General features: G+C 41.3%; 1 protein-coding gene across 8 annotated transcripts in view; it reads left to right on the forward strand.

Annotated features, from left to right (window-relative positions):
* lrrc63 (leucine rich repeat containing 63) overlaps window positions 1–13966 on the forward strand; it is a 37486-nt gene extending 23520 nt beyond the window's left edge. For 4 of the 8 annotated variants that reach the window (XM_078409402.1, XM_078409405.1, XM_078409406.1 and 1 more), the window contains 3 exons: window positions 6595–6678; window positions 9370–9609; window positions 13219–13966. In XM_078409402.1, coding sequence (XP_078265528.1) covers window positions 6595–6678; window positions 9370–9609; window positions 13219–13375 — 481 coding nt within the window. In that variant the 3' untranslated portion in view covers window positions 13376–13966. The remainder of the gene's footprint in view (window positions 1–6594; window positions 6679–9369; window positions 9610–13218) is intronic. The other 4 variants (XR_013547917.1, XR_013547916.1, XM_078409407.1 and 1 more) reach the window with 4 other exon arrangements.
* Window positions 13967–14458: the final 492 nt, after the last annotated feature.

Genomic DNA, 14458 nt, shown 5'->3' on the forward strand with positions numbered 1-14458 from the left:
ATTCAATAGACTGATGGTTGTAGGGAAGAAGCTTCTTCTGAACTTGGATGTTACAGATTTTAGGCTCTTGTTCCTTCTTCCTGATCGTAGGATTGAAATGAGTGTTGTCAGAGTGTTGTGGGTCTCTGACAATGCTGGCTACCTTTATGAGGCAGTGACTCTTGTAGATCCCTTCAATAATGGGAGGTTAAGTCAAGTCAAGTCAAATTTATTTGTCACATACACATACACGATGTGCAGTGAAATGAAAGTGGCAATGCCTGCGGGTTGTGCACAAAAAGAATTACAGTTACAGCATATAAATAAAGTTAATAAGTTACTATTATTGTCGACAAAAATTTAGTCTCTGGGGTTATAAAAGTTGACAGTCCTGATGGCCTGTGGGAAGAAGCTCCGTCTCATCCTCTCTGTTTTCACAGCGTGACAGCGGAGGCGTTTGCCTGATCGTAGCATCTGGAACAATCCGTTACTGGGGTGGCAGGGGTCCCTCATGATCTTGCTTGCTCTGGATCTGCACCTCCTGATGTATAGGTCCTGCAGGGGGACGAGTGTAGTTCCCATGGTGCGTTCTGCCGAACGCACTACTCTCTGCAGGGCTATCCTGTCCTGGGCAGAGCTGTTCCCAAACCAGACTGTAATGTTGCCGGACAGGATGCTCTCTACAGCCCCAGAGTAGAAGCAATGAAGGATCCTCTGAGACACTCTGAATTTCCTCAGTTGTCTAAGGTGGTAAAGTCGCTGCTTAGCCTTACCCACCAGTGCGACAATGTGCGTTGCCCACGTCAGATCCTCTGCGATGCGGACTCGCAAGTATTTGAAACTGCTCACCCTATCCACAATAGACCCATTTATCTCCAGTGGCGTGTACGTCCTTGGATGTTTAGCCCTTCTGAAGTCCACAATCAGCTCCTTTGTTTTAATGACATTCAAGAGGAGGCTATTGTCCTGACACCAGAGTGCCAGATCAGCCACCTCCTCCCGGTAGGCCTTCTCATCGTTGTTGGAGATCCGGCCCAACACCACAGTGTCATCAGCAAACTTGATGATGGAGTTTGAGCTGAACCTGGCCCCACAGTCATGTGTGTACAGGGAGTACAGTAGGGGGCTAAGGACGCAGCCCTGGGGGGATCCTATGTTCAGGGTGAGGGAGCTAGATGTGTGTTCCCCCATCCTGACCACTTGGGGCCTGGCAGTGAGAAAGTCCAGGACCCAGGCACACAGAGGGGTGCTAAGCCCCAGTTCCAGCAGCTTCTCAACCAGTCTGCTGGGGACTATTGTGTTGAATGCTGAACTAAAGTCAATGAACAGCATCCTCACATAGCCCCCCTGGCTGTCCAGATGAGAGAGAGCGGTGTGTAGAACCTGGGAGACCGCATCATCCGTGGACCTGTTCGGACGGTATGCGAACTGTAGTGGGTCCATGTTGTGAGGAAGGAGGGCGCAGATGTGCTTCTTGACTAGCCTCTCAAAGCATTTCATGACAACCGAGGTGAGGGCCACCGGTCGGTAGTCATTTAAACACGCTGGAGAGGCATTCTTTGGCACCGGTACAATGATGGATCTTTTGAAGCATGCAGGGACCACGGACTTTGCCAAGGAGAGGTTGAATATTGTGGTGAGCACTGGAGCAAGCTGAGTAGCACAAGACTTTAGTACTCGCCCAGATATACCATCTGGGCCTCCAGCTTTCCTCGTGTTCACACGAGTCAGAGCCCACCTCACCTCATGCTCGGACACCGAGAATGTGTGCACATCCCCGGCGGTGGATCCCCCTCCAGCCTCGCTAGCCAGCGCCCCTTCGGTGCTGTTTTTAGACGGCGAGCTGGTGGTGTTACCCGTCTCAAACCGTGCGTAAAAAGAGTTCAGGTCATCAGCTAAGGAGGAGCCGGCACTTCCGGTTGAGGGGGTGCTGGACCTGTAGCTAGTTATAGTCCGTAGCCCCTGCCAAAGGCACCTGGTGTCCTGCTGCTCCATCTGTGACTCCATCTTGTCCCGGTACCTCTTTTTTGCGTCCTTCACTGCCCTTCGCAGTCGGTATGACTCTCCCTTGTAGTTGTCCATGTTGCCGGATGCCAGGCCGGAGTTGTAAGCAGTGGTGCGAGCATTCAAGGCCACGCGAATAGACCTGTCCACCCAGGGTTTTTTGTTAGGGAAGATACTGACCCTTACCGTGGGGATGATGGTATCGGCTATTGTGGCAATGAAGTCCGTAACCGCTTCCGCAAACTCATTTACGTCTCTGGAACTTTCTTGGAACATGTTCCAGTCGACTTCGCTCAGTGCATCCTGCAGCATGGCCTCTGAATGGTCAGCCCACCGCTTTACGTCCCTCGTCACTGTCAGAACCTGTGATGGACTCCACCGTGTTCCCCATTTCTTGTAATCTTTGTTCCTGGGCGTTCGGGTTGCTGAACCAGGCTGTGATGCAACCAGTCAATACACTCTCTACTTTACACTAGAAATTCAAGAGAGTATTCATTGACATATCAGATCTCCTCGATCTAAGGAAGTAGAGGTTTTGATGGGCTTTCTTTATGATTGCATTAATGTGCAGGGTCTAGGACAGATCCTCAGAGATATGCATGCCTAGAAATTTGAAGTTTTTGACACTCCACCACTGTCCCGTCGATGAAGACAGGTTTGTGGATCCTCGACCTTTCTCTTCCAAAGTCAACAATCAGTTCCTTGGTTTTACTGATGTTGAGATTAAGATGGTTGTTCTGGCTCCATTTGGTCAGTGTTAAAAATGGAAGATACGATTTCTCTAAACAACTTCTTTACATTTGCAGAGAACTTCTTATCAGTGGACATGTTCATTCAAGAACAATCAGAAAGAAAGACTTTCTATGTTTTCTACGGAACACCATAGCTATCTTGCTCTGATAACTATTTTTCATCCATGTGCCTTGCTTGGGTTTAAAATTTAGGGTAAATTATGATTAAGGTTCCTCAGTCATTTGCTGTTGAATTGTTTGAGATAGTGTCTTTGAAATGAAGTGTTAAATGAGTAGTCTACTTGTTGACTTGAATGCTGCATGATGGAGAGTGGGGATGCAGGTAATGCAACAGTCTCATAGCTACTGTGACTTGGGTTCAAGTTGCAGCTCTACGGCACATGCTAATTTTACACATTTTTGTCTCCCCACAACGGAAATTTCCAGATGTGAATGCTTTGCCCATTGGAGCTTCCAACTTTTAGATTAGCAAACTTTGTGTGGAAAACTTATCCAAAAAAAATTTAGTGGTGGGATGGAATAATTCCATCGTCTTGGTTTCGGAATTTGAATTTATCTGCAAATTAAAAGCTGATAATAAATATGAGCATTAAGCTGTTGGATTTTTGGAAAAGCCCAACTGGTTTACTCATGTCATTTAGGGGAAAGGATCTAGTTTCTTTGCCTGGGTTTGGTCTAAATGCGACCTTTGATTTCGTGAAGTCCACTTCCTTTTAATTTCCCTTTGAAGCTTAGTAAAAAACATAGTTGTATCAAGCTGACACAAACTGCTACCAGTATTTCAGGAAGAAGGAATTCCATCACCTGATCAAGGCAGAAGCATGGCCAATAAATAGTGTCTTTGGAGAGCAATGCCAAAAACAAGTGACTTCTAAAAATGAAATTGTGCTACAGATCAGCCACAATCTATTTGAATGGCAGAACAGTCTTAAGGGAACTGAATGTCTTACTTCTGTTCATGTTCTCAAACAAAAACCTTTTAAAGAGGAAACTAAATGTTTGGGCAAAATGCATTTGAAATGAAGTGTAACCAAACATGTCACGCTGCAAGATTAATTTGGAAATCGCATAACCTAATACAAACATGCATTCAGCTGTTAATAGTTTCCAAAGCAATTGTAATGGATATTTACTCTGATTTTTTTTTAAAAATGATTAAAAAATATACCATGCTTTATTCTATCATATATATATATTTAAAGTTAAGCCATCTGTCAGTAAAACATTGCTTCTTGTTCACATTGTGGTTTTCAAGCGAGAGCAAAGCAAATTCATTTGGACGTTCTGGTGCAAAGAACTGCAAAGTGCAAGTGCAGGTAGCATTTTGAATAGTGCTTAATATTGTAAGACAACAGCTAAATATAAGTTGCTGGTGGTTAAGAAATCTAGAATAAGTTGCTATGCTTACAAAAATAAATGTGAGGGATACAACAAAAAAGTAAAACCTATCTGCAAAGTATAAGGCTATAGAATTCACTCCCAGGATTAATGATTAAGGAAGAGAACTTCAACGTCCAAAATTAAATTAGAGTAGGATAAAAGATAATTAAAATGGGGGACATAATAAGGTTATGGTTATTTTCTCACTTGTGAAATTTCAAATGCAGGTTTCTTACATTGAAATTTTATGAAAGCTTGCTAAGAAAAATATACAGGACCAATTTTGCAGGTCTGGCAGCATTTTGTGCCATAGAGCGTCGACCAGACTTTTTGGCCCAACTTGCCCACTCTGGCATTTTGTTCCATTTACCCACCATCCTTGGTGTAAAAAGGTTACCCATTAGGTTCTATTAAATCTTCTCCACCCCCCCCCCCCCCCCCCCCCCTCCCCCTCACCTTAAACCTATGTCTTCTGGTTCTCGATTTCCCTACTCTGGGCAAAAGACTGTGCATTTACCCAATCTATTCCTCTCATGATCTGGTACACCTCTGTAAGATCACCCCTGATCCTCCAAAGCACAAGGAATAAAGTCCTAGCCTGCTCAACCTCTCCATATAGCTCAGGCCCTCAAGTCCTGGCAACGTTCTCGTAAATCTTTGCTGCGCCCTTTCCAGCTTGATAACAAATTTCCTATAACATGGTGACCAAAACTGAACATAATACTCTCAATGTGGCCTCATCAATGTCTTATAGCATGACCTCAATACTCTGACCGATGATGCCCAATGAGCCGAAAGCCTTTTTGATCACTCTATCTACTTGTGATGCCACTTTCAAAATGCTATGTACCTGAACTCCTAGATCCTTCTGCTCTACAACACTCCCCAGAGCCCTACCATTCACCGTGTAGGTCATGTTCTTTGTTAGACTTCCAAAAAATGCAACAGCTCACATTTCTCTGTAGTAAAATTCCATCAACAATTTCCCTGCCCACCTGCCCAACTTATCAAGATCCTGCTGCAGTTTTTGATAATAATCTTCGCTATCTACAATACTACCCACTTTATTGTCATTGGCAACTTGCTCATCATTCCTTGTTTGCTCTTATCCAAATCATTAATATTGATGACAAACAACAATGGGCACAGCATTGAACCCTTTGGCAAACCATGAGTCACAGGCCTCCAGTTTTTTTTAAATAACCATTCCCCATCACTCTCTGCTTCCTTTCATGAAGCCAATTTTCTATCCATTCAGCTATCCCTCCTTGGATCCCATTTGTGGGAAGAGAAACTGAACCAATGTTTCAGATAAATGATCATGCATCTGGACATCCTGATGATCTATTTGATTACCCTGCTTATGCGGACTTTTGGCAAAGCCAACTAATCAAACCTCTGCTTTTTTTTCTCCTATTCTCTACACATTTCCTCCCTTCAAGTATTCATTCAGTTATCTTTCGAAGGATATTACTGAGCCTAATTCCATCACCCTTTTGGGCTATTAATTCCAGATTGTAATAACTCCTAAGGTAAATCTTTGTCACCTCCATTTCTTTTGTCTGTTGCATTAAAACTGCTTTCTCTGATGCTACTAGAAGCATTTATCCTTCCTTTCATCAAAAATCTCTTTGGGTTTGAACTTCCTTCCTTTATCTAATCTCTCTTAACCTTTTCTGGTCTCCAGTAAATAATTTCAGTTTCTCTAGTCCCTCCTTGTGAAAATATCCCATCTATGTTTCCATTCAAATAAATCTATTTTGTACCATCACTTGACACTTAAGACATACCTCATAAAGTGTGATGCCCAAATTTGGCCAAAATAATACTGCTGGTGTGTTTTCTAAAAGTTCAGTGCAACTTTGTTACGTTAATAAATCCAAGGATTCCTTTAAAACAGCTTTCGCAGCTGCCTTTCTCAAGTTTATATAAAAATCACTCCTGTTTCCCTCTAAGATTGTACTATTTAGTTAATTGCCTCTCAGACATTTTACTAAACTTAATTACTTCAGCCTTCCTTGCATTAATTTTAACTTGCAACATGTCCATCTGTTTTATGTCTACCTCCTCCTCCTGAAATCTGCTGCTTTCTTCTTCATTGGTCACTGTTTTGTCATATGCCATTTATACACAGGTTTGGGTCATTAATACCAGTCTGATATAAGGGAAATTGTAGAACTTCTAACAAGGAACAAAGAAGTCACAGAGCAATTAAACAAATACTTCAGTTCTCTCTTCACAGACATACATAACTTCTTAGGAATGCTAGAGAACCGAGTCTCAAGAAAAGGAAGCATTAAAATAAATTACTGTAAGTTAACAAAATGGTGCCATACAAAATAAAAGGCACTGAAAGCCTATTAGTGGGCATGATGATCGACATCTCAAGAGTGCTAAAAGATGTAACCGTGGAAATAATGGTGGGCACTTTAATTGTTGGGAGATTCATTTTACAAAGATGTGGATATTTTTTTTACAGGCTGTTCCTTTTGACACATCTTCAGTCACTCAATGTTGCCTACAACAAGATTTCTTTCATTCCCAATGACATTAGAAACCTCAGGTTAGTGATCTTTAACCTTTGCAATTAACTGCACCATTTCCAATCTTAGGATTTTAATCATGTAAAAGCAGGTTGGTTTTCAATATACTTTCTGATTATTGGGATTACTTTGAACTATTGAACACCTATTGAACTTTTAAATTACAATAAAATTGTAGTTGTAAAATTGTCACCAAATTTTATATCATGAATTCGGAAGACATCACAAAATGCTGACAAATTGTAATAAACGTGTACCAAGCAAGCAGAACATCATTTTCTTCATAAATGTAAGGTAGCACTTTGCTAGGAGAAATGAGGGGGCACAATCATTTCATAAAATATCAGATAGGGAAAGGATTGACAAGTTAATAAAAGGAGATAAGCAAACTGCAGTTTAATTTTTAGACAAATAGAATTTAGTTTAACTTTGAATAGAAAAGAATTGGTGATTAGACTATACTTGGAGGATTGTTCTAAATTCTGGTCCTTATTTAAATTATACCAGACCAAGTGGACCCGTTGGAGCCCAAACCTCTCCTGCATTGGTGCAGCACCCTCTCCTCCCCCTTCCCCCCCCCCCCCATCCCCCTCCTCCCCCCTCAACCCCCCCCCTTATCCCCCAACTTACTCTGTCCGTCTCTGCCCGTCTCGGTCTCTGCCCGTCTCGGTCTCTGCCCGTCTCGGTCTCTGCCCGTCTGGGTCTCTGCCCGTCCCATGCCCACTACATAGCTAAAACTGTACAGGACAACACGACAATTTTGGGCCCACCCTACTCACCATTCCCCTGTGGTCTGAATAAACCCACTTTTGTTACTTTTTAAAAACAATTTATCTAATACACTTTAATAAATGCATCCCCCCCCCCCACCGTGAGGACCGGCGCCCGTCCCGCCGTGTCCTGTGCCTAACCTTCCTCCCACAGTGTAGCACGCAGCAGAGGCGGCGGTAGAGGGTCCAACAAGATGGCCATCCCCGCCGATCACAGCCGTGCTGCAGGAGAGACTTCACGCCCGATCGCAGGAGAAATGGGGCCGAGGTCAGTGCCTTCTCCCCATCCACTCTCACCCACCCACGGCCCTGAGAGACGCACCCCGCCCGGCAACGGGGCCATGCCATTGCCAACGTTCCCCGCCGCAGATTGCAGCCGAGCTGCAGGAGATGCTTCCCGGGGCACTCCGTGCCTGGCGACGGCTCCACGGTTGGGGGATGGAGTGAGTGAGGGGAAGGGGGGAGGGTGCTGCACCAATGCAGGAGAGGTTTGCAACAGGTCCACTTGGTCTAGTCCCCCCTTAAAACTCCCCGGAACCTTCCTGCATTGGTCTAGCACCCTTCCCCTCACCCATTCCATCCCTCTTATCACCCACTCCACTCCCCCTCAACCACCCTTAAAACTCCCCCAAACCTCTCTTACATTGGTCTAGCACCCTCCCCACCTCTCGTTCCCCCCTCCAACCCCTCCCCTTCCTCCTCCTTCCTCCCCGAGGTACAACTTTTTTACACAAGGAATTATTAGTGTCTTGAGTGAAGAAAATTGCAAGCATTACACTCAAATGGGAACTGGCTAAGTACTTGAAAGGGAAAAATATTGAAAGGATTGAGATAATTATTTGGAATATTGCCTGCATTTCCGGTCACCCCATTTCGATGGCATTTTGTTATTGAGACCACAAAAATGGTGCATGCATTCCATACCATGCTCCGTACTATACAGCATAAAAACAGGTCTTTTGACCCAACTTGTCCATGCTGCCCAAGATGTCTATCTGAGCGAGTTGTAGCTGCCTTTGTTTGACCCATATCCCTCTAAACTTTCTCTATACATGTTCCTATTCAAATGTCGTTTAAACGTTGTAATTGCATCCCGCCTCGACAGCTTTCTCTGGTAGTTGTTCCACATACCCACAAAAGCTGCCAGCCAGTTCCCATTTAAATTTTTGCCTCTCATCTTAAATCTGTGCCTTCTACTTTTAGACACCTTTACCCTGGGACAAAGACTGTGACCATCCTTTGGCCTCCTGTTTCAGAAAAAAAGTCCCAGTCTATCCAACCTCTCTTTGTAAGTCAAGACCTCTAGTCCCTGTAATATTCTTGTGAATCATTTCTATACCCATCCCAGTTTAATTATATTCTTCCTATAGCTGGGTGACCTGAATTGCATACTACATTCCAAGTGTGGTCTAACAATCACTTGTATCATTGTAACCTGCAATCCCATCTACTGTACTCAATGCTGATCAACGAAAGCAAGCATGCCAAACACCTTTTTCACCACCCTATATCTCTGTCGCCACTTTCAGGGAATTTATTTAGCTGAACCCCCAGAACTCTCTTTTCAAAATTACCCACTTGGGCCTGACCACTTATTCTATGTCCTGCCCTGGTTTAGCTTTACCAAAATGCACCACCTCACACTTGTCCAAGTTGAATTCCATCTGTAATTTCTTGGTCTTCTTCTCCAGTTCATCAAGCTCTTGTTGTAATCTTAGATAATCTTCGCTGTCTACTACACCACCAATTTTATGGCGCCTGCAAATTTCTTACTCTGTTAACAATATCGAGTTACCCATAGGGCTGTTCTTTGAATGCGAGATTTATACATCTAATATATTAATTAGAATTGAAATGATAATTTTTACATTAGCATCAAATCTCAAGAACATTTATTGTTTTAATGATGACTCTGTTCTTCATGAAAATGTTATTATCCAGAGAACTTCAGTTTTTAAATGTTGAAGGAAATGAGCTGGGTTCACTGCCATCTGGCCTTCTCCAACTCCCATTGAAGCACATACGCGTGCATAATAATTACATGCATCCTTTACTTTGGGAAGAAAACGTACAAAACCAGCCACAGCACCTGATTGATCTAGCTGCGCTCTCTTTCACCAAGAACAATTTACATCAACATTACATCAATATACCCGACGAGGTGCAATCTAAACTGAGCAAGTAAGTATCTTGCTGTACAATGGACTGAGATAATGAGCTTGGTTCTCTTGCTGTCTGCACTTTGGGCTAATTTTTCTTATAAAACTGTTTGATGCATTTACAGGGCAATGATCCAATTCTGACTTCAACTATCTTTACATGCATAGTTAAGAAAGGAAAAGGGGGTTTGACATGATAGTCTATGATATGATATCATATGAGTTTACTTCAATACATGCAAATTTTGAAGTGATCGTAAAAACAGTGAATGTTGGAAATACTGAACAGGTAGAGCAACATCCGTGGAAAGAGAAACGAATAACATTTTGGGCAAGGGACCCATCGTCAAAACTGGGAAAGAGAAAGCAAGTTGATTTTCAGTGGCAGAGAAAGTGGGAGAACGATGAACAGAAAAATGATATATTTCTGATGGGATGTTTCTCTTTCTACAGATGCTGTCTAACCTGATGAGTGTTCCTGCTGATTGTGTCCAGCATTTTCTGTTTTTCTTTTCATTTTCATTTGCAATTGAAGTAATGGTTTATGGAAAATATCATATATAACCCACAACTATCTCTTTGCCAGTCCCCAGCAAACTTCATACTCCTTCAACACCACTCCTGGCTGCAATATTACTATGTTAATTGCAAATTATTCTCTGTTTAAATTTTTTAAATACTGTAGTAGTGGTGGTAGTAGTAGTTCAAGGTGGCAACTCTTTCATCTTTTCATGGACAATTAACAATGAGTTGATTGCTCTTTTAACCTCTGGAGAGCCATTTCAAAAGGTTCTATCATAAAATACCTGAATGTCAACAGATAATAATTATCCTGTGTACTTGACTATTGTTCAATGTAAGCTGCAATTCCTCACATTTCCAACATTTCCAAAGAGGATAGCCTGTTAGGATGGTTATAATCTTGTAATCTCTCTTTAGTCAATTTGAGGTTGTCACCTCAAAATGCATGTAGTAACTTTGAATGTTTTTTCCTTTTTCCCATTGACCTGACCAACTAGCATATCAGTCTGAAGAAGGGTCTCGACCCAAAACATCACACATTCCTTCTCTCCCGAGATGCTGCCTGACCCGCTGAGTTACTCCAGCATTTTGTGTCTACCTTCGATTTAAACCAGCATCTGCAGTTTTTCTCCCACACTAGCATGTCCTAATTGGGATAATGGCTAAGAAAGTTATCCATCAAAAACAATCAGAAAACTGCAGTTCAAATTATATATTTACAGTACAATGTGATAAATATGATCAAGCTGTGGAGAATGAAATTATGGTTGAAAGTAACTGGGTCAAGAAGTAGAAACGGTCAAATCAGATTGTTTATTGCCGTATGCACAAGTACAGTTGAATACAGATAGACTGAATATCTTGCTTGCATCAGCATCATGGGCACATATACTCAGAGATATTATACAAGACTGAAAAAAACACTGCAAAAACAATAGTTCAAAATGTGATGAGAAAAACACATCAATGGTAGGGCAAAACATGGTCTGTAGTGTTCTGTTGCTGAAGTAGTATTAGAGTTGAGCAGATTGGTGCAGGAACCTGATGGTTGATGGAAAGTAGCTGTTCCTGAACCTGGTGTTGTAGACCTTCAGGCTTCTTTACCTCCTGCTCGATGGTAGAGGCAGGAAGAGGGCATGACTCAAATGGTGAGGGTCTTCGATAATAGATGCCTCCTTCTTGAGGGGGGGAGGTGTGCCTGTGATAGAATAGGCTGAGTCCACCACTCTCTGCAGCCTCCTGAGTACCTGAGTTGTGGAATTCTGTATTGTCCATGATGCAACCAGACAGGATACTTTCTGCAGTATACAGTACCCTCCATAATGTTTGGGACAAAGACACATCATTTATTTATTCGCCGCTGTATTCCACAATTTGATTTTTGTAATAGAAAAAAATCACATGTGGTTAAAGTGCATATTGTCACATTTTATTAAAGGGTATTTTTATACATTTAAGATAAGGTAGATAGATTCTTGCTCCCAGAGTAGAGAATTCAAATGGTATAGTTCATAGTAAAATGGCAATACTTTCTAGGTAATATCTATCATTAACATATTGTATATATTAATGATAGATCCATTATGCTATCGCTTCATCAACTAATGGGACAAAGCTGGGTGGGAGAGTAAACAATGTGGAGGATGCAAGCAGTTCATAACAGAATAGAGAAGGGTCAGTCAAGTGGGCAAAGGGGTGGTCAGTGAGCATAATGTGGAGATATTTGTATGTTTCAAATTAAGAGTAGAAAAACAATATTTTTAAATGTGAAAAACAGCTGTTTTTCAGAGATTTGGATCTTTTTGCAATGAAAGCATAAACCTAACAATTAGTAAGGCAATCACAACATTTAATAGCGAGGCATTGCAGTACAAAAGTACAAATGTTTGGTGACAATCGTGCTGAGGTTTGGTGAGACCACACATGGAATGTTCTTGAGAGGTTTGGCCCCTGCACTTAAAAAATTAAAGGAGCAATAAAGGTTCACAAAAGGATTTTTGGGGTGAGGAAGTTATCCTGTGAGTAGCAGTTTGTAAATGTATGTTAGTCCTGTGCCTAGCTTGCCTGAACCTTTAGGTATGGTTCAGTGTATTGTGTTGGAGAATCTCTCTCTGTTGCTTGCCTTGCCATCTGTTACTGTGTAATCCTTGCGACGTCTTCATTAAAGTAGCATGAGCTCTGATCTAACATTGTAGTCCATAGAATGAACCACTATTTGACCTCAAGTGAGCAATATCAGCATGATGAAAGAATGGTTTGCTGTCGTCTTGGCTCAATGGTCAATCACATAAAGACTGTTGTCCCACCTCAGCAGAATAAATCAGATTACAGCTGGTTGAGTTGTTAATATTTTGGAGAAGCCTCCACTTTTTTTTAAGCAGTTGGTCGATATTAGTTTATTTCCAGATTTTAGTGTTCCTGTCTCTTACTAAATGTTTCTAATTTAACTATTTCTGTCCACAGTATGGAGTTGATCCAACATTGTTGAGACAACACAGAGACGTTTCTATATTCTTTATGCTATTCCTAACCTGGGTGCTTAAAGCAGTCTCTACTTAAAAATATATATTATCTTTAGTAAAAACATTGTTACCTTGATAGCTATCACGTTATTTTTAAAGAACAAGGCTATATATAATTGTGACAGTAAAATGTTATTGTATATTGCAACAGTTGCTTTTACAATTGTTGAATTTTTGTTGCTTTGACTAAAAAAATGTTAAAATGATGTCTAATTTCGATTTTAAACTGTTCTGCAGAGCTGTCTATCTTTGCAGTGATTTAGCTGACTGACAAAAATGTAGAAAGAAGTCAACATAAATGCTGTTGGAAATTATGCACTTAATATAAATGTGGTACATATAGCAGTACATTCTGGTCCAGAATTATTTATACTGTAGCTCTAGTGAATAAGGAAACAGTAGTTCCATAAGTAAACTGGGTTTTGAAAGATTTTGCTAATTAAAACGAAGGGAGAAAATAGAAAGAAAAATATTCAATATTTCTTGATAGTGGGATTCCCAACTGAAAGTTAAAACACACACCTTTGAACAAAATTACATTAAAATTCAATTTTATTCTAATTTGTTTTGTTTTAATTGTGAATTAGAGCTTCAATTTGTGACTTCTGCGATTCTCCTCTGTTTGGCTCAGGACTTCATTTCATCCAGCCACGTAAAATGAGCTTTAATATTGAAAAACTTCCATATCTATTTTGTGCCTGTTCACCATCTTGCTATGAATCATTCAAGACCAAGACTCAATGAAGACACCTTTGTTCTTTCAACTTTGCACAAGTAACAGAAAGTAATAGGGTACCAATTGTGCATTCTGCGCTTTGTTTCATCCAATGTGGCAGTCGTTATTCAAGAATAAACATTTCAAATTTTGGGAATATTGTTCAATACTTGTACTTGTTAAAGAACTTCTTGTGCACATTTACTGCTAAATTAATTCAGTACTTTAGGTAATAGTTTAAATGAATTGGCATGCTAGGTAAATTTCGATATTATTTGAGATGCAATAATATGAGTTGACAGCTGTTTATTGAGGTTTTTATGAAAGGTTGGGGTTTTTTGTGGGGGTTTTTTTGGGTTTTTTGAAAAGCATATGTACAAATAGAAATAAAAGACACATTTGTTACAGAGTTCTTACATAGCTTCAATTTTTAAATTTTTAAAGAGAGAAAATAAAAAATAAAGAAGAAAGGGAAAAAAAACCCGAAAAAAAACCTATAAACAATAGACAATAGACAATAGACAATAGGTGCAGGAGTAGGCCATTCAGCCCTTCGAGCCAGCACCGCCATTCAATGCGATCATGGCTGATCACTATCAATCAGTACCCCGTTCCTGCCTTCTCCCCATACCCCCTCACTCCGCTATCCTTAAGAGCTCTATCCAGCTCTCTCTTGAAAGCATCCAACGAACTGGCCTCCACTGCCTTCTGAGGCAGAGAATTCCACACCTTCACCACCCTCTGACTGAAAAAGTTCTTCCTCATCTCCGTTCTAAATGGCCTACCCCTTATTCTCAAACTGTGGCCCCTTGTTCTGGACTCCCCCAACATTGGGAACATGTTATCTGCCTCTAATGTGTCCAATCCCCTAATTATCTTATATGTTTCAATAAGATCCCCCCTCATCCTTCTAAATTCCAGTGTATACAAGCCCAATCGCTCCAGCCTTTCAACATACGACAGTCCCGCCATTCCGGGAATTAATCTAGTGAACCTACGCTGCACGCCCTCCATAGCAAGAATATCCTTCCTCAAATTTGGAGACCAAAACTGCACACAGTACTCCAGGTGCGGTCTCACCAGGGCCCGGTACAACTGTAGAAGGACCTCTT

Source organism: Rhinoraja longicauda, chromosome 12 (genome assembly GCF_053455715.1).
Source record: "Rhinoraja longicauda isolate Sanriku21f chromosome 12, sRhiLon1.1, whole genome shotgun sequence".
NCBI lineage: Eukaryota > Metazoa > Chordata > Chondrichthyes > Rajiformes > Arhynchobatidae > Rhinoraja > Rhinoraja longicauda.